Source organism: Parus major, chromosome Z (assembly GCF_001522545.3).
Source record: "Parus major isolate Abel chromosome Z, Parus_major1.1, whole genome shotgun sequence".
NCBI classification, from domain to species: Eukaryota; Metazoa; Chordata; class Aves; order Passeriformes; family Paridae; genus Parus; species Parus major.
In genome coordinates, this window is record NC_031799.1 from 20,942,024 (window position 1) to 20,960,056 (window position 18,033).

Genomic DNA, 18,033 nt, shown 5'->3' on the forward strand with positions numbered 1-18,033 from the left:
GTTCTAGTTCTCGGATTTTAACAACTAGCTTTGAAGGAATTGCTATTTCTTGGTTTGTTTCTGCATACTTGTAGAATGCACAGCTTACTGCCAAGGATATGTAAGTCATCTGAAGATATCCTAGAAGACCAAGACAAAATTCTGGTAACCTGGGCCTCGAAATGAACACAGAAAGTATTTTCTGAAAGTACTGTGCAGTGGTGATGTCTGTCTTCAGTCCCCTCTTCTAGTCCTGTACCATCTGTTAGACCCTTGTTTGGTTCCTCCTCTGCACTGAAATGTATCAAGACAGGAACTGTTCTGTGCAACCTGTTGGAATAAAAAAGGATGTAAACTGGCTCAAAAAAGAGAGTTTCCATCTTACAGTGATGAAGCCATTGCCAATTGAGCCTGGCGGAGGAAGAAGGTGGTGCTACTTTCCAGCACTGACCCCATGAGACTGACTCTGCTTGAGCTGGGAAGTGTCAGTGAGCTGCTAGGACTGAGCATTCTGTGAAGGGATCTTGGACATAGGAGAAAAAGCATCTGCAGTCTACCCATTCAAGTTCTGTGTGACTGCTGAATGGCCTGAGGCTGTTGGGCTCTCTGATGGATTTTAGTTAAAGGTAGCCATGAGTTCTGGAACAGGAGGCATTTAGTACTGCCTAGACTGTTGGCCATGGTAGTTTGTGTGGAGGCTGCTTGTGTCTAGGCATTTTTTCATAACTCAGAAAAAAGCCCAAACAAAATAGTATAATCTGCATTAAAGTTATATAAATACTCAAATACATTTTCTCACTAGTCAAGCTCTGCTCAATTAGTTTTCTCAGAACTTCTTCACAGACAAATTTGCTGCTTACTGTATCTCACCTTCTCCCAGTTATCCCAGTACCTCAAAAGCCTGCCTCTCAGCAGTTAGCAGTAGATGCTGATTCCCTACCTAGCTGCACCCCTTTCTCCTTCTATTGGCAGATGTTAAGTCCCCTCCATTCTTCTCTTCATCTCTTTTTTTTACTGGAGGAGGATAAAAAGAACTGTGTGGGTTAGGCCCCTATTGGAGAAAGGGGCATTGAGAGTCACTGAATCTTTCACAGTTCCGAGCAGTTTTCAGAGCTGAGGGATGGGGAGAGGAAGGAGCAGCTGCAGCTCAGCGTTCAGTAGTCAGCAGAGTAGGCCTGGCACCTGAAGGCAGAGGTTCATTTCACCTCCTTGTGCCACTTGCTCCATAGGTGTTACAGCCAGAAGGAGGCTCAAAGAGCCGTTAAGAAGTACAGACTGGATTCACCTGTCCATCTGAAACCAGAGACAAAAATGGATCTGCAGAGCTGGAAAATAACAGATGAAAAGCCACAGCCTTCTATGGCATGCACTTAAGTTTTTCTCCTCATGTCTGTGGAAGGGAAAATCGAGGCTTTTTTGATTATCTTTAAATGCCAATAGCACACAAAATTGGCATTTTGGCATAATGCTGTAAAAATTGCATGAGAACCTGATAAATACACGAAGAAAGGTGCTAGAGAATAACCAGCTTGGAGTAAATCCAGATTCTTCATGAATCATTGTTTTCATTAGCAAGTGTAAAAACAGAGGTAGACTGCTGGGTTATAATGCAGTAGTATTAGTGGAAAGCAGTGGAATTAATGAAAGTAGTAGTGTTAGTGGAAATTGAAAAGCTTCTCACTTTAGTAGAGTGATATTGCTTCCATCAGTAAGGAAGTAATAACAAAGTAGATTGTGTTGGTTTTAATTTTTCTTTTAAATGGTTACTTCTTAGAAGAAAAGTCAAAACTGAGAAAAAAAACAGCCTATTTTTTCCTGGCACCTGCCAAATCTATTCTGTCACTGTCTTCCACAACTGGATGGGGGAGAGAAAATACAATGAAGGGTTCATGAATTGAGATAAAGACTGGGAGGGATCACTAATGAAATATCATCATGGGCAAAACAGAGTTGAATTTGGGATATTAAATTAATTTATTGCTAACAAAATCAATGCAGAATAATGAGAAGTACAATAAGACCTTAAAAATCCCCTTCCTCCCACCACTCCATCCTTCCCAGCTCTGCCTCCTCCTCCCAGCAATGCAGGGACACAGGGGATGGGGATAATGGTGAGTTCATCACATCTTGTTCCTGCTGCTGCTCAGCAAGGAGAGTCCTTCCTCTGCTTGTGTGGGTCCTTCCCATAGGAGACAGTTCTCCATGAATTTCTTCAATGTGAGTCCATCCCAAAGGCAACAGCCCTCCCCAGTGTGCTGCAACATGGGTCTTCCATGGCGTGCAGTTCTTCAGGCACAGCCTGTTACTGTGTGGGCCCCTGCCAGGGTCACAAGTTGTACCAGGAAACCTGCTCCACCCTGGGCTCCTGTAGTACTACCAAGCCTTGCTATACAAACCCAATATGTGGAGAAGGAAAGGAGCACAATGAAATGTGAGACAATAAACTTCTAGAAGTCTCTACTTGCTTTTAAAAGTTATTTTAGCACCTATTCAGTACTGTTACTTGAGGAGGCTTGTGCTCCTAAGTTCTCTAGGACATCACTTTTTCAAAACTATCTGTTTGCTTGAAAATCACTACTATATCAGATAGACTGTAAAATCAACAGACCATTTTTCTGGTCTTATATTAAAGCAGGGTTTTCTTTTTCCTGTTAGCACCAATGCAATTGATGGTTAATTTACTCAAAAGTTATGGTCAAGTTTAAAGGGGAACACATCAAGATAACCTAAATGCTGTGTAACCCATCTATTAAATGGAGTGTAATAAACCACCAATACCTATTTCTTGTGAATATAAACCAAGAAACTATCCTGAAGGCATTTATTGTAGTTTATTTACAAGTATAAGTAGCTGAAACAAAAGTTACTGTTGTTACGCTACTACAGTTGTATTTTCCCTCCGATGTTTTCCCAGGCCATTAATTTTTTAAAATAATCTAAGTATATGTAAATTCTACCTGTGTTTCATTGATTCATTCTCTAAAATATGTCAGTGGGCATATTTTGTGCTCTGACTTATGAAAGCTGCAGTATGCTCTTGTAATATTTTACTTATTTTGAGGCTATAATGCAGGGTTTAAATCTGAACTAATTAAAGAAAACCCTTATAACTCTGTTTTCCTTTGCTGTACTGTTTTTTCCTTTATCAGTGAAATGGAAAGCTTTGATTACTTGACAGGGTAATTGCTGGTCTTGGCATGTTGTTGCAGAGATTTGTCAGATATGTTAAATTTGATGAGTTTAAATAGAAGCTATTGGTTTTGTGAAGGTTTGAGTAAATACCTTAGCAGTTCCTTGCTTTTAATTGATTGGGTAAACTCATTTGTAGTGCAATTAAATGACTGTATAGTACATGAGGTGTAGTAGATGAGGCTTTTGGGAATGGCTTGGAATATACAAGAAGTTAAACAAGCTGTGAATCAGTAAATACATAGAATTCTGGCCAAGTCATTAATGGTTTCACAAGCTGTCTGACTTTCTTCAGCCAGACAAAACTTATGTTTCCCAAATTTTAAATTTTTACTGGAATAACAACATTTTTTCCATATTCCAGCTTGTGAGAGGTAGCAGGTAGTAGTGTTCCATCTCTTCAAGTTAGCATCAGCCTGTGTTCCTGAAACAATTAAAACAAACTAAAAATTACATTTGATTCCAGGGAAGCAAGTGATGTTAGTTCAGTATTTCTTCAATGCATAACTGTATCAGTTTAAAGCAAATACACGATACCACTTTTGCTCCTGCCTGGAATGCCTTCAGTTTTGCAGGGATGGTAATGTCAGTGTGTACATGACATACTGGCTAATGGTTTTGGTTGATAAATTTAAAAACTCAGAAGCAGTGTGTCTTGAGCAGCTGCTGCATGCAGTTTGTCAGTACTGCTTCTGTCCTTTCTCCACTCTTTTGATAGTACTTGCTCATGTATAGTTGTATTTGGAACAGGATTAAGGAAGGTACCAGCTGTAGAATAAAACCCTATCAGTCAGCTTAATTCATCAGCAGCCTGGCAGCCACTAGTTCAGAAGTGAAAGGGGACAGGTGGAAGTGTGACTTTGTAGGTTCACTAAAGTAGCACAAGACAGTTTACCCATCAGAATTTTGGACTGCAGTTTCATTACTTTGCATCTGTGTTTACTAGCTGCCATAAAGATAGAAGGCATTGGTTCTGTAAGGTATGGAGAGGTGGTTTTATTACTCAAAATTAGTAACATATTAGAACAAGTATGAGTAATACCCGTTGTGACAGAAGGAGCAAAGCCATCATGTTCTCTTTGTCATACGCACAGCTTCTCATTTCCTTTTAGGCAGACTAGGGTAAGTGAAATATTGCAAGGAGAAGGCTGGGTGCATTGTCCAAGAGCTGCGGTGCTTTAGGTAGTATTTCCTCCTGCCCCCAAATAACTGATCTGGTCACAGACATTGCTTTGTTAGGAGGTAGTGCAGTGCTGCTTTAAATTCTGATCTTAAATAACTGTCTATAAACTTAACCAGATAATGCAAACCACAGCCTCACAAGTAGATTCTCTTCACTGGAGGCAACATGAGACATAATTCCAGGGTTGAATAGAATTTAGCAGTCTCTTCTCAGGAAATTGCTTGTAAAAATGAAACAAAGTTCCTGGTCAGCAGGTATAATTTTTAAGCAGTGAGTACAGTACCTGCATCTTCACAAGGAGTTCAGGATCCTCTGACAGATTAAAAAACAGTGTCAGCTATATTAGCCTTAAGCACTGAATATAGACTAGATTGCAAAATGGCTCTAAAAGTTGGAATTATTGGAGAGCTGTAAACTAGGCCTGGAACCTGTCTATCTGGATTTTTTATTTTTTTTTTTAATTAGAGTTTTTTGAATTTAGAGTAAATACAGGAATCATGGCAGTAAGATCAGAGTGATAGATGGCATGATATTTAAGTTGGACTAATCCAGGAACTCTGTTAAATATTTTAGCTTGTTTTTGTCATCTTAACCACTTCTGCAGTGTTTTATAGTTGTACCTAACTAGAGGTATTACAGAGATAGATTTTCATGCTGAGACTTACGTTGAAAATGAAATAAAGTAATATTTGGACACTGCCAAATGGATGTTCTTTATTCCTTATGACTGGTCTTATTTCTTTTGAAAACTAACCTTTTCTGCTGTGTTGTACTACAGCATCTATAAAACACGGAGCATTTTCATACCTGTTGAAATTCGCACAGTGAAATCAGAGGATGCTTTGGAAACTCTCGTTGATGTGTTATGAAAACAAACAGAAGATAGGAAATCAATTTATTCATTTGAAATAATAGGAGGATGCAACAGTACCACTCTGGTTGTGGCTTTGTGGGGTGACAGGACATATCACTGTCATTCAGTGGATTGACAGGACAAGTCTGTGTGCTCCCCCTGCACTGTTTTTGTGTCACAGAATCCTTAAATTTGAAGTTGTCTTTGCCTTTACTGAATATCATGGGCAGCATTTGATGATCAACATGCTGCTGGCTGGGATATAGTTTTCTTCATATGGTATAAATACTGTTTTCTGGGGTTACTGTGACCAGGGGATGTGAGGGATGTTAGATGTTTCTGTACATTGAGATCATTTAAAAGCACTGTATAGCATAAGCAGCGCAAAAGTGAGAGTGACTACTGTGTTGCAGTTGTCTTGTGAATCTGGTACATATGAGCTGAACAGTTTTTTTTCTGAGAAATAACAGAATCCTGGTAAAAAGTTACCTTTTTGTGACTGTAAGACTGAAGATGAAGTTTAGACAGCTGGGAAAACAGCAGCATGTCCCAGATATTTACAGGACTAGATTGTCCTTGGAACTTACTCTTTAATGATTTTTAAATATGCTAGTAATGATCTTGCAGATGTGTATGATCTGAAAGGAGGATTTATTAAGATGCTGTAATAATATGCTCTGGTTTCTGTCTGCCTTTTAAGAGTCCATCTTGGCACACTGTCCAGTTTGAGACTCTAGAGAAATATTTGTATGATAAGTCCTCAATCAGTCCTTAGTTCCTTTATGTAACTAGGTTTTTTTTAAGGATGGAGACTTCGGGCAATGATTTTCTACATGCCAGGAATGCAGAGAGGGACTTAAACAGGTAAAAGAAAAGATTTGCAGGACAGTATGAAACTGACAGGAGAAAGCAACAAATGAGAGAGGAAAACCAAAATGCAAGGGAAAGAAAAGCACATGAAGGGCTTGTAAAAGACTTGGAGAGAGAAGTGAATATGAGGGGAGCAGTAGGAAGGACACAAGGTGTGAAGTCAGCAGGGAGGAGCACTGGAGCTGAATAATTCAGTCTGTATTCCAGTTTGGGAGGGGCAGAAGGGAGTGAGACTTAGAAGGCAGAAAGGGTGGGGTTTGTCATGAGTTTTGCCCAAGGCAGTTTTTACCTACCTTCATAATTGTGTAATGTCTTTTACCTGCCCCATGCTCAGACAAGAATGAGGGATTAATGAAAGCTTTTGGAATCATTAAGAGGAACTATACTGTCTAGAAAGTTTTCCTTCACAAAGGAAAGGAGAAGTCCTGTTTTTTCAGTGCCTGTAACTTCAGTAGCTGTGTGAAGATTTTTATAGAAATAGTAAAGCAAGTGTTACCTTTTGTGTTTACAAAAAGTATTTTTTGTATATATTGTATGCTATTAGTTGGACCTCATGGGAATAATGAATTGAATTAAATTTATTTATTAAATATTAATAAATTGAATTTAATTAATTTATTGAATTTTTAAAACTTCACTATTGAATCCCATTTCCTCCTCCTTCCCCCCTTTATTTTAAGTGCTTTCTTTCCATAAACTCTGTGATAATTATATACAGGAGACGGTATAAGCATTAAATGCTGTAAAGTAGATTCCAAACAAGGCAAAAATGTTGAGCATTTGCCTCAAGGGATTTTGAGAAATGTAGCAGTAAAATCTTCTGAGTGTTTCACAGTAGGGTAATACCTTCTCCTTAGACCTGAAAGATGAAAGAGTTGCCCAAGGGAGGTTTTATTTTCTTTGCTTTCCTCACTGCATTGACTTTATCTAACCAAATATACAGGAAACCCAGAACCCCAGTGGAAATTCTGCACAATACACCATAGCCCCACACTACCATGTAGCTAACACAGTGATCTTTGTTTGGAGTTACCTACTGGTGACTTTCCTCTGATATGGATCAGTGCTGATGTCAGGGACTGAACAAGAAAGGGAAATTTTGCACCTGGTAATGAAGAGCCACCCTTTTGAGCAACTTCTAAGCAACCTTCATAAGAGATCTCTGATATGTCTTAAAATCCCCTGGACTAAGTCTGAGTCATAATTTCCTTTCAGTATTCCTACAGAATAAGCATTTGTCACAATGATTTATAACACTGTGCCATAGCTGGATTTTGTATGTAATCCTTTGTTGATGGGAATGCCTGAAGTCTACCTGGGATAAAAGCATTTACTATTATATCTGCTGTTATATTTGCTGTTGTTTGGTTGGGTGGGATAGGGAAGGGCAGAAACTTGTGTTGATGAGATTCATCCTGGTTTTTAAACAAAATGAGATTTGTAACCATTCTTTAATGTGAAAAACTACATAGAATTTAAAACAAGTGTTCTTATAATATATATAGTTTTTAAAAGTTGAGGGAAAAATGTATTTTAAAATGCATTTTTAGTACTTAACCAGACTTTTTCTCTCCTACTCATACCTCTCAGTGCGGTTTATTTTGTGAGGCACAAAGAAACCAGACAAAGATTTGCCATGAAGAAAATTAATAAGCAGAATCTCATCCTCCGAAACCAGATCCAACAGGCCTTTGTTGAGCGTGATATCCTGACATTTGCAGAAAATCCATTTGTTGTCAGCATGTACTGCTCCTTTGAAACAAGACGTCATTTATGCATGGTCATGGAATATGTAGAAGGTAAAATTGCTCTTCTGTTTTATAGAGGAAGAAGAGAATATCCTTAACACCACAAAAGAAAAATAACCCATATGGTACTTGAATTAGTAGGGGCCCCCTGTGTGTCCTCCATACTCTGGCAATTCAGATTTAGGAACCAGATCCAACATCAAGGTGGTTCTTTTTTTTCACCGGTCATTATCTCCCTGTAAACAGCTTGTAAAACACTTGTGTTCCAGCTATAATGGGAAATAACTGCTCTTAAAGTAAGTTCTTTATGGATTGTAATCAAAAGTGTGCTAGCATTCAAAGTTCATTTGGAAATGTTTGCTTTCTTCTGGAGCTGAAATTTTCATTAGCAAGTGTTGGGGGATTTGTAGTAGTTATTTTTACAAAGAAAGTGTAAAGATGAAGCATTTTGAAAAGATGCTAATGCTGAGGAGAACAGTGGACAGAAGCAGTACCAAAGAGATGCCCTGGTGTGGTTCTGTGGGCTTCCACCCCCCCATCCCCCTAGTTAGTTTGTTTGTTTGTTTGTTTGTTTGTTTGTTTGTTTTCTCCTTAGGCAGCAGTATGTTACTGGTTTTCAGCTGAATCCTTGTAGTGGTCTCTCCCAGCTTCACACTATTTCCAGCACAGTACCTGGGGCGGGGGGGAGTTCAATGTTTGGTTGAATCATCTGACTAGAAAATAAAAATTTATGACTGCAGTTTGTGTTCCTTTCAGCATCATATATGGTTTATACTGATACACCTCAGAATTTATAGAGTCATCTGGAACATTTGTACTATTTCCACAGGTGGAGACTGTGCTACGTTGATGAAGAATATGGGTCCCTTACCGGTAGACATGGCAAGGATGTACTTCGCAGAGACTGTTCTGGCCTTGGAATACCTTCATAATTATGGAATTGTACACAGGGATTTGAAACCTGACAAGTATGTATATAGAATGAAACTGAAAGAGAAGTGTGAAATTGTTAGGCAAAATATAAAAGGTTTAAGCTTCCTTTGAATTATTTTTTTTATTGTAAATGTTATGTAGATTCACAAGTCCTTCACAATATTTGAATTTTCATTACTTGTGGTTACAGAAAATGCGCTTTTTTTCCAAAAGAGCTGTTAAGAATTTTCTGTATTTAATATGGAAGAGGCTGTCAGAGTATGTAAAAAGAGAAAAGTATTTATTCTTCTGGTTAAAATGTAGGGAAACACATTTTAGTCATTAGGAAAATTTTTTTCAAAGTATACTTGACTTAAACCACTGATACAAAGTATCATCAACTTGCAGGTATTTGCGTGTTTGAAGACAAGATTGACCAGACACAGAAATATCTTGTTGCATGGTTTTGGGGGTTACTTTGTTTTCTGAGGGGGTTAGGGTTTTCAGTTTCAATATTTAAAAGTACAGTGTTGCTCCTATACGAGTAAATGAACATTGCAGCAAGTAGCTGAAATACAAACTATGGCCCTTGCAACTCCATTAATCTTCCTGTTTCACTTTTAGGAAAAAAAAAAAAAAAAAAAAAAGTAATGGGTATTGATTGACAATACCTTCACAGCATGGTGTCTTAGGACAATATATTATTAGTTACTAACTTAGTATCCTGAGGTTTTTTCCAAATGCATGACTGACCCAGCTTGTTACAGATATAAAATACTCACCTCATTTCAAAAATTACATGTATTCTATTTTAGGTCTTTCACATGATAACTACTTCTTCAAAGCTTCAAGTCTCAGCTCTCAATTCTGTAATTCTGTGAGATGTTCATTTGCACATAAAAAGTTTGTTTACTTCTGATAGTAATAGTAACAAATATAAGACTTAGATTTTTAACCTATTTATTCTGTACCAGTTAAAGTACTTTTTAAAGTTGTATTTGTAATTTTACAGTGCTAATGAAACATTTTCCTCTAGGTGTTATAATTGTAATAGTAAAAACAATGAGAAACACATAGTGTTGAATTATATCACAGTGACTTAAGAACTTTCTCTTTTTCAGTCTGTTGGTAACATCCATGGGCCATATAAAGCTCACAGACTTTGGCCTGTCAAAAGTGGGGCTAATGAGTTTGACTACCAATCTGTACGAGGGTCACATTGAGAAAGATGCCAGAGAATTCCTCGACAAACAAGTAAGAAACAGCCTTTTTCATTTCTTCACTGAGTGTTTACATGAAGTAATCTTTTGCCAGCAGAACATACTGTAATACTGAATAAACCATAGTTATTTGGTGTTCCAGTTGGGTATGTCAGGTACTTTCACTGGTGTCCTGAAGACTATTCTAGGCTTTTTCCTTTTTTACATTAAGATCTGTTAGTAAGATGAACAACCTAATTTGTGTGCAAGTGAATCTGTGAGAGAGACAAATGGAAACCTGTTTTGTAAAGAATTCAGAGGTCTCAGCAGAGTAATAGTGGAGCTCATTATGCGTTGTACAACCAAGGGTGCTAAAATCTGTGCTATGGCCCATTTCCCTTTAAGCATGCCTCATTACCGTTGCTCACAATCTGTTCACTGTAAAAGTTACTTAAGATAAAACCATCACAACTTTCTTATAAGGATAACAATATGTTTTAAGTTAAATAAAATACTTGCCATGATGGATTTCTGTGTACACAGCACAAACTGTCCTTTGCATGACTGATCTGCAAATTTTGATTATGGCGCCTCTTAATGTAGGTAAGTTGTTCTAAAAACATAAGTTCTTAAGCAAACTCAGACTAAACCCAACTGAATTCCATCTTTCCATGTTTTTGTATTAATTTACATTTCAGGAATTACAAATAATGTGATATATATCAATTAAGACTTGATTTGCCATCATGCTTTTTTCCTTTCTTTTAGGTCTGTGGTACACCTGAATACATAGCTCCTGAAGTGATACTGAGACAGGGTTATGGAAAACCAGTGGATTGGTGGGCTATGGGAATTATTCTTTATGAATTTCTTGTTGGATGTGTGCCATTCTTTGGAGATACACCAGAAGAGCTCTTTGGACAAGTAATCAGTGGTGAGGATCATCACTAAAGAAACCAAAATCTGTTAATAGTAAATATATTTCAATTTTACTGATAGACTGTACAATTTGCTATCAAAGCAGAAACAATTCAGATTAAAAGCTGCATTTACTGTATATTGTTACTATGTACAGAAATTCATTGATATAGAATCCAGGAGTTAAAATGCACCATTTGAAAAAGAGAAGCTATGTTAGTAAAAAAATAGTGCCACTATGCAGTAGTGATTTCTGTCTTTGGTGAAGAAATTATACCAGAGAAGAAACAGTTAAAATAAATTTGCTTAAACGGGAAAATGCCTGATGGCACACTAAAGAAATTTACAAATATGTAATAAAACTCTAAAACAAATGTCTCCCAAATAATAAATAACGAGAAAAAGAAAGAAACTAATTCAGTTCACAGATTGTTAATGATTTCATTGGTGATTGTTGGAGTGTAATGTTATTTCTGTAGCAGCTGTTCTTCTTCCATTTAAAATTCAATAACCTTTTAGGTCTTAACCTGCAAACTGACCCTCAGTATTGTTATGTGTCATGTGACAAAACTGAATGATAATGAAACAGAATTGTTTACTATCCTACCTGCTGTTTCCATAAATTTCCCAAATGCATAGATATAGAGGATAGCTATTTATGACACAAGGTTAACAGAATGGCACCCCTGTTACTAAGTATTTTCCAGTCTGTTTTATGGTCTGCTTAAAAAGTCCGATAGCTAAAAATGTATCTCTGGTTCCTCATTCTGTGAGAATTCAGCAAGTCCCCTTTTGTACTTAAGGAGATGTTCTGTTGTCATCTTTCTTTCCTCTGTCTGAAGCTGAAAGCCAGACTTGCTTGTAAAGTATAAAAAGGCATGTAACATTCTGTGTGTTCATGTATTTATAACCATGTTGTTTCCTGATGTGATATGCTGAGGCCTGAGTGGCAAGAAGAATCAGCTGTTTAATTAACAAAAGCAGCAAATGCTCTCTGTTTTCTGGGTGCCCCATGGCTGCAATGCATTTTCATTCTTTATTTTCCAAATCAGGTTTAAACTGCAGTGGAAGCTGTAGGCAGGCAAACATGGAAATAACTCATGTTTTTATTGCATTTCCAGACATATGTACCTGTGTTTTTATCCTTATATTCCCTGATTGGGAGAAGGGGAGGGATTAGTCTTAAAATGAATGAAAAAATTTGTACTTTCGGCTTTATTTTGCATGTGGCATTAATTTTACGTTTTGTAAAAGGTATTATTGTAAAAGGTATATTGTCATGTGTTACAATCTAGATAATACTTTTGTAAATATCTTAATGTAGTTCAGTGTGTCAGTTTAGCTTACAGAAATCATTTCTAGAAGTCTATTTGTAAATGTCATTTATTCCCACTCACCCTCCCAAGACTGTTGGTAGGCTCAGTTTCTTGTTTTGATGTTAATTTGTTAGTTGCTTCTCTTTTATTTGAAATATTCTTACTTACTGAAATAATTCTTAGTAGCTCTAGAAGAACTCCAGTTAGATATGTTTCCTGTGCTAAAATAAATTATCCCCTTCTATCTGACTATAAGAGCCATCTTAAAGAACCTAAAGAAACTGTAACCTAGATTTTTCTTCCCGTTTCCTTGAACAAAATCTACATTCTGTTTAAAATTCCACTTTAAAATCTTGCTGCCTCCTTTTTCATTGTAGATTGCCTTTCCTGCCCTCAGGTTTTGCAGGGACAGCTGTGGGAGGCCTCAGTGTAAACTTAGATACTTAAAGGGATAAGAATTGAAAACATTGCTCCAGAAATAGGTTACATTTCATGTCTGTCTCTATCAATACCTTTACTTAAGCTCTGAAATGGAAAGGTTAAACCTGTGTGTAGCTTCTGATGATTATTTATCCAGTTATGACTATTTTATAGAAGAAGTCCAGATCATAACATGATAACAAAATTCTTAACAGCTTGCTGTATTTCTGGAGCTCTGAGTGTGCTGTTTTTCTGATGCCAAAATCCTTGTACCTCCCAAGAAACTTCTGCAGTTTTGTTTAAACCTGCACTATATTACATTTGTGGAGGCAGCTTCCAGCAAAAAGCAGGCAAAACTTGCTATTTGTAGGCTGTTAGAAAGTTCATGTTAACACACAGTGTATCCTGTCTTGATTCCATGGTTTAGGTCCAGCTTGCCATGAAGTGTAAAAGCCATAGTAGTGTAAGAGTGATTAGGGGGAGGTGGTATGGAAGTATGAGACTCTTGAAAAAAATGCTTCATTGTCATGTATGTTGGCAGAGCACAGTCTGACACTTTGACCCTTAGTCATGGGAGTAATGACTTCAGGGAGTCTACTAGCATTAGAGAAGGAACACAGATGTGAACAGCAACTGCTGGGTCAGGTCAGCAGTTTCCATCTTAACAACAGTTTCCATGGAACATAACTACAGTTTAAACTGTGATTTGGTGGGGGAAGAGAGAATAAGAAGAATTACACGTTGTGCTAATATTTTGAAAGTTTTCCATGAGCCAAGCATTGGTGTATTCTGCTGCTAAACACAAGTTTTGTGTTAAATGATACTTCCAAAGGAAATGTGAACATAGTATGTTTATGCAGTCTGCATAGAGAATATAAAAATCAGAAATAATTGGTATGCAGCACAGTTGAAAAAGTTGCTTTAACTCTGCTTTGCTGTTAGGTCAGTTTTGAGAGCATTCATGCAATTTGTGGTGGAATCAGACTCCAGCAATATCAAACAACTTGGTTTTTTTTATAGATGAAATCAACTGGCCTGAAAAGGATGAAGCACCACCTCCAGATGCCCAGGATCTGATTACTCTGCTCCTTAGACAGAATCCATTGGAAAGACTGGGAACAGGTTAGGAGGCACTAATTTTAAATTGTTAATGTACTATAAATAGCTTCTGTATTTAGCATTGGGAGCTTTTGTTTACCTATTTGTTTTGCCTGGGAAACATCTGTCATGACACACAGTATGACAACATGCCATGATAATTTATAGATTCAGACCAGTAATATGAACTTAATATGATGAATTCCATGCTGGATTTTGTGGGACTTAGATGTGCTCATTTGCATTTACTATTCTCCTAATTTGATAAATGTAACAGAAATTTCTCAAAAGTCCTGTTAATGAATGGGGTTTCTTCTTGAGTACAGTATTAAATGACTAAATACAGAAATCTAGGGGGGGAATCAATACACAACTTCCTTTTTCAGAAGTATCTTAGCCTGGCAAATTCCTTCAGATGTTAGGGTGGGTGATGAGTACTCAAACTGCTTATTCAGAAATGACTGGTTGTGCGGTGAGAAGTCTTGTCATTCTCATTTCTCAAGCACTACTACTTAAGGAAGTACTAAGATTTCTGTAGGCTAATGAAAGTACTGTGTGTTTATGTAATAGAGTATTTGTTGGTTGATGGACCAGGATTTATTTGGGAGTTTCTCTGAGATGCAGTGGTGAATATTGTGTGTGATTTTTATGTGTTAATGTATGGGAACCCTGGTCATTGACTGCCATCCCTTTAGCCAAAGCACTAGGTAAACACAGCTGAAAAAAGCCTCCTGCAAAAAAAAGCTCAAATATAAAGGTATAGTCTTATTTAAATTGAACACTGTATGCTGCGAACAGAAATACATTTGGGATGCTAAGGAAACCAAGTGGCAGGTTGAGTCAGCATGAGAGTACTTGGCAAATTGCTCACAAAACTGAGTCCAACTGTGCTATATATCTTTACGCTTAATTAAAAAGAGGCTTTAGGAATCAGTTCATAACTGGCCTTACCACAGCTGCTCAGGGAAAATGTGATTACAACCTAGACCTTGAGTACTATTGATATGGTCCCAAATGACATGTCTTCCTTCGGCTTCCTTCAAGACACAATGATGTGACTGATATGAATGAACTGCATGTCCCTTTGTAGCCTGAATGTCTGAGGTCTGTGTAAACAGCCCTTAGACTTCATTCTAAGTGATGGTATGGACTAAGTGGCTTCCAGCAAAGTTTATTGCTGTCCCTTGCCCCATGTTGAACAAGTTAGGATTGAGGAAGTTGTCATGTCCCAGTAACTTCTCGACTTACTGCGTGCTTCATCTGCTGCACAGGGCACCAATGCCAAAGGCAAAATGAAAATCCACAACTAGTTTTATTTCCTTGTTTTAACTACACTCTTTCCAGGCACTGTTGTTTCATTGCCAGGAGGATTTTCCTGGTAAACACAGTGTTAATTCAAGACTGTTGCCCTGTGAGAGGCTGGATCAGAAGTGGGTAGCAAATTCGGTCTGTTGCTATACAGTTGGTGGGTAAATTGGGTGAGATGAGGCTGGCTTAAATACTGAATGGTCAGTGCCACAATATGAAGCACCTGTGGTACTTGGTTAGGAACTGACATCTTTGAAGCTTCCGGTCTCCCTAAGAGTTGGCAGTCTGAAGAAGGAAATAAGGCAGCTATTTCTTTGAAGCAGGGGGTTCAGAAACCACAACAAAGCTGTAGGATCTTCAAGTGTTAGAAACAGCTCACAGAAATGGAGGCTGCAGTGTGACAGGTCCCACATGGGCACTGAAAAATGGTATGGTTTATGCCAGGCTCCACCATGCATTTCAAATAATGGTCCTGTTTGTTTAGTTCGTATTAGAAAGCTGCATAACACTTCATGAAAATCATAATCGTTATGTACTAGAAGACAGAGTGGCAAAGGTAAGTTGAAAGAAGAGGAATGGATACTATACTTACTTTGAAGAAGGAAAACAGCAGTAGAAAGACTTCTTTGGGCTTGAAGTGTCTGATCCTAATCAAAAATTATACAATTCTGATTTGATATCCCATTACTGTGCTCAGAGGAGTATTCACTGCTCAGCTGGTGACTTATGATGAGATGAGATTTTGGTCTGCTTTGGGAAGATTTGGCTTCTTAGAATTTCTCCCTGCAGTATGAAAAGTGAAGAACCTAATCTAGAAATCTTAACACTGACTTAGAAACCAATCCTGGAGATTTCATTTTTGTCTCTCCATAGCCATGATATAGAGAAGTATCAATGTGCTGAGTTGGGCCTGGCTGGCCACCAGGTACCCACCAAGTCTCCTCCCTCCTCAGCTGGATTAGGAGGAGAAAATGTGCCAAAGGCTCATGGGTTGAGATATGGACAGGAAGTTGCCAACATTGGCAAAGCATACTAAAACTCAGGGAAGTTAATTTATCCCCAGTTATCACTACTGCTTTACTTCCTCCCTCCAAGCAGTGTTGGGAGGATGGGAAGTGGAGATTGTGGTCAGTGTATCACATCCTGTCCCTGCTGCTCCTTCCTCCCCACACTATTCCTCTGGTCCAAGGAGGGTCTTTCCCACAGGGTGCAGTCTTCAGGAGCAGAGTGCTCCAGCATGGGGTCCCCCATGTGGTCACAAGTTGTGCCAGTAACTGTGCTCCAGCTTGGAGCTCTCTTGGGCTCCTCTCTGCCACAGGTTGTACCCAGGGCACTGCTCCAGCACAGGCTTTTGCATGGGATCACACTCTACTTCGGGGATTCTCCCTGCTCCACTGTGGGGTCCTCCATGGGCTGCAGGTGGATCTCTGCTCCACTGTGGTCCTCCATGGGCTTGGGTGCATCTGCCTCACCATGGGTTGCACCATGGGCTGTAGGGGAATCTCAGCTCCAGTGCTTGGAGCTCCTTCTGCACTGACTTTGGTGTCTCCAGAGTTGTTCTTCTCACCTGTTCTTACTCCTGTCTCCTCTCCACTGTTGTGCAGCTGTCTTTCCCCTTCTTTAACACATTATCCCAGATAATGCTGATGGGCTGACAGTGGGTCCATCTTGGAGCCAGCTGGCAGTGGCTGTGTTGGATGTAGAGGAAGGCAGCTTCTCACAGAAGCAACCCCTGTAGCCACCCCATTGCCAAAACCATGTGACATAAACCCAGAATAAGCTGGCAGCTGGTCTTGCTGATGCAGGTTACTTGTTCAGGTTTTAGAATTATATGTATGTCTATTGATGACATCATCTTCCACCTTCCTAGGACAAAATTTCCAGTATTTCAATATGTTCTTACAGTTGTTTTCTAACTTCAAGCTAGTGTAGTTATTTAACATAGATAAATATAACTAGGCAGTTATAAATAAGAAAAACGATAGGGTATTTCCTATTGAATTGTGTATTACTGTCATAAGACACTGAAAGGACCTCTTAAGTCAGCAATAGTATTTATATTGAACAGCTATTAAGAATCATTCTGCATTACTTTATGACTTGTACTTACTCACCAAGTGCACATACTTGTATTTGTAGAACTACATATGATGATTCTTACTAATGTGTAGCTAACAGATTATTACATCCAGAAAAATAAAAATCCTAAAAGGGGGATGTGATAAGGCAATAAACTGTTAAAAGAAATGGCCGCAGCAAAACAGGGACAGGGAGTGTTTCTGACAGGTTTAGGATATTCTAATGGGAATGTGTAGTAGATGTTCATGTGTACAGTGATGACTATGCCTTTCTATGATTATTTGCATTGTTGGCTGGGGATTTAGTTCATTTAATTTAGAGGATTTGGTAGAATTTGCTCAGTGTTTTCCTCTGGCTCCTCCAGGTGGTGCATATGAAGTAAAGCAGCATCAGTTCTTCAGGAGTCTTGACTGGAATAGCCTGCTGAGGCAGAAAGCAGAATTTATTCCACAATTGGAGTCTGAAGATGACACAAGTTATTTTGACAGTAGGTATTTTATGGTATTAAAAAAGTGATTAATGCCTTGTTTAAGTTATCACTGTCTCTGACTCTTGTTTACTGCTTTTTTAAATCTCTTCTATCAGAATCACTGGCAGTTTGCAGTCTCACTGCTGAATTGACACTTCAGCAGAAATAATCTTAAGAATAAAACTAGATTTTTATTTAATGTTATAACTTGGTATCCATTCTTCCTGTTAAATTCAGATCTTTCATTACCCTTGTCTGTAGCTCGTTCTGAGAAATACCACCATATGGAAACTGAGGAAGAAGACGATACTAATGATGAAGATTTTAATTTAGAGATAAGACAGTTTTCCTCATGTTCACACAGATTTTCAAAAGTGAGTAAAAATTTCTGTAATCTTATTGTTGTACTTTTGCAAATTTTGGAAATAAAGAAGAAATATAGGGCCTTTTTTTCACAGGAAGCTATAAAGTTAACTGGAACTGAACAAGAAT

General features: G+C 38.2%; 1 protein-coding gene across 7 annotated transcripts in view; it reads left to right on the forward strand.

Moving 5' to 3' along the window:
* MAST4 (microtubule associated serine/threonine kinase family member 4) overlaps window positions 1-18,033 on the forward strand; it is a 279,747-nt gene that overhangs the window by 247,603 nt on the left and 14,111 nt on the right. For all 7 annotated transcript variants that reach the window (XM_033520373.1, XM_015653494.2, XM_015653495.1 and 4 more), the window contains 7 exons: window positions 7,665-7,873; window positions 8,652-8,790; window positions 9,856-9,988; window positions 10,702-10,867; window positions 13,608-13,709; window positions 17,437-17,559; window positions 17,803-17,915. In XM_033520373.1, the coding sequence (XP_033376264.1) occupies window positions 7,665-7,873; window positions 8,652-8,790; window positions 9,856-9,988; window positions 10,702-10,867; window positions 13,608-13,709; window positions 17,437-17,559; window positions 17,803-17,915 (985 nt within the window). The remainder of the gene's footprint in view (window positions 1-7,664; window positions 7,874-8,651; window positions 8,791-9,855; window positions 9,989-10,701; window positions 10,868-13,607; window positions 13,710-17,436; window positions 17,560-17,802; window positions 17,916-18,033) is intronic.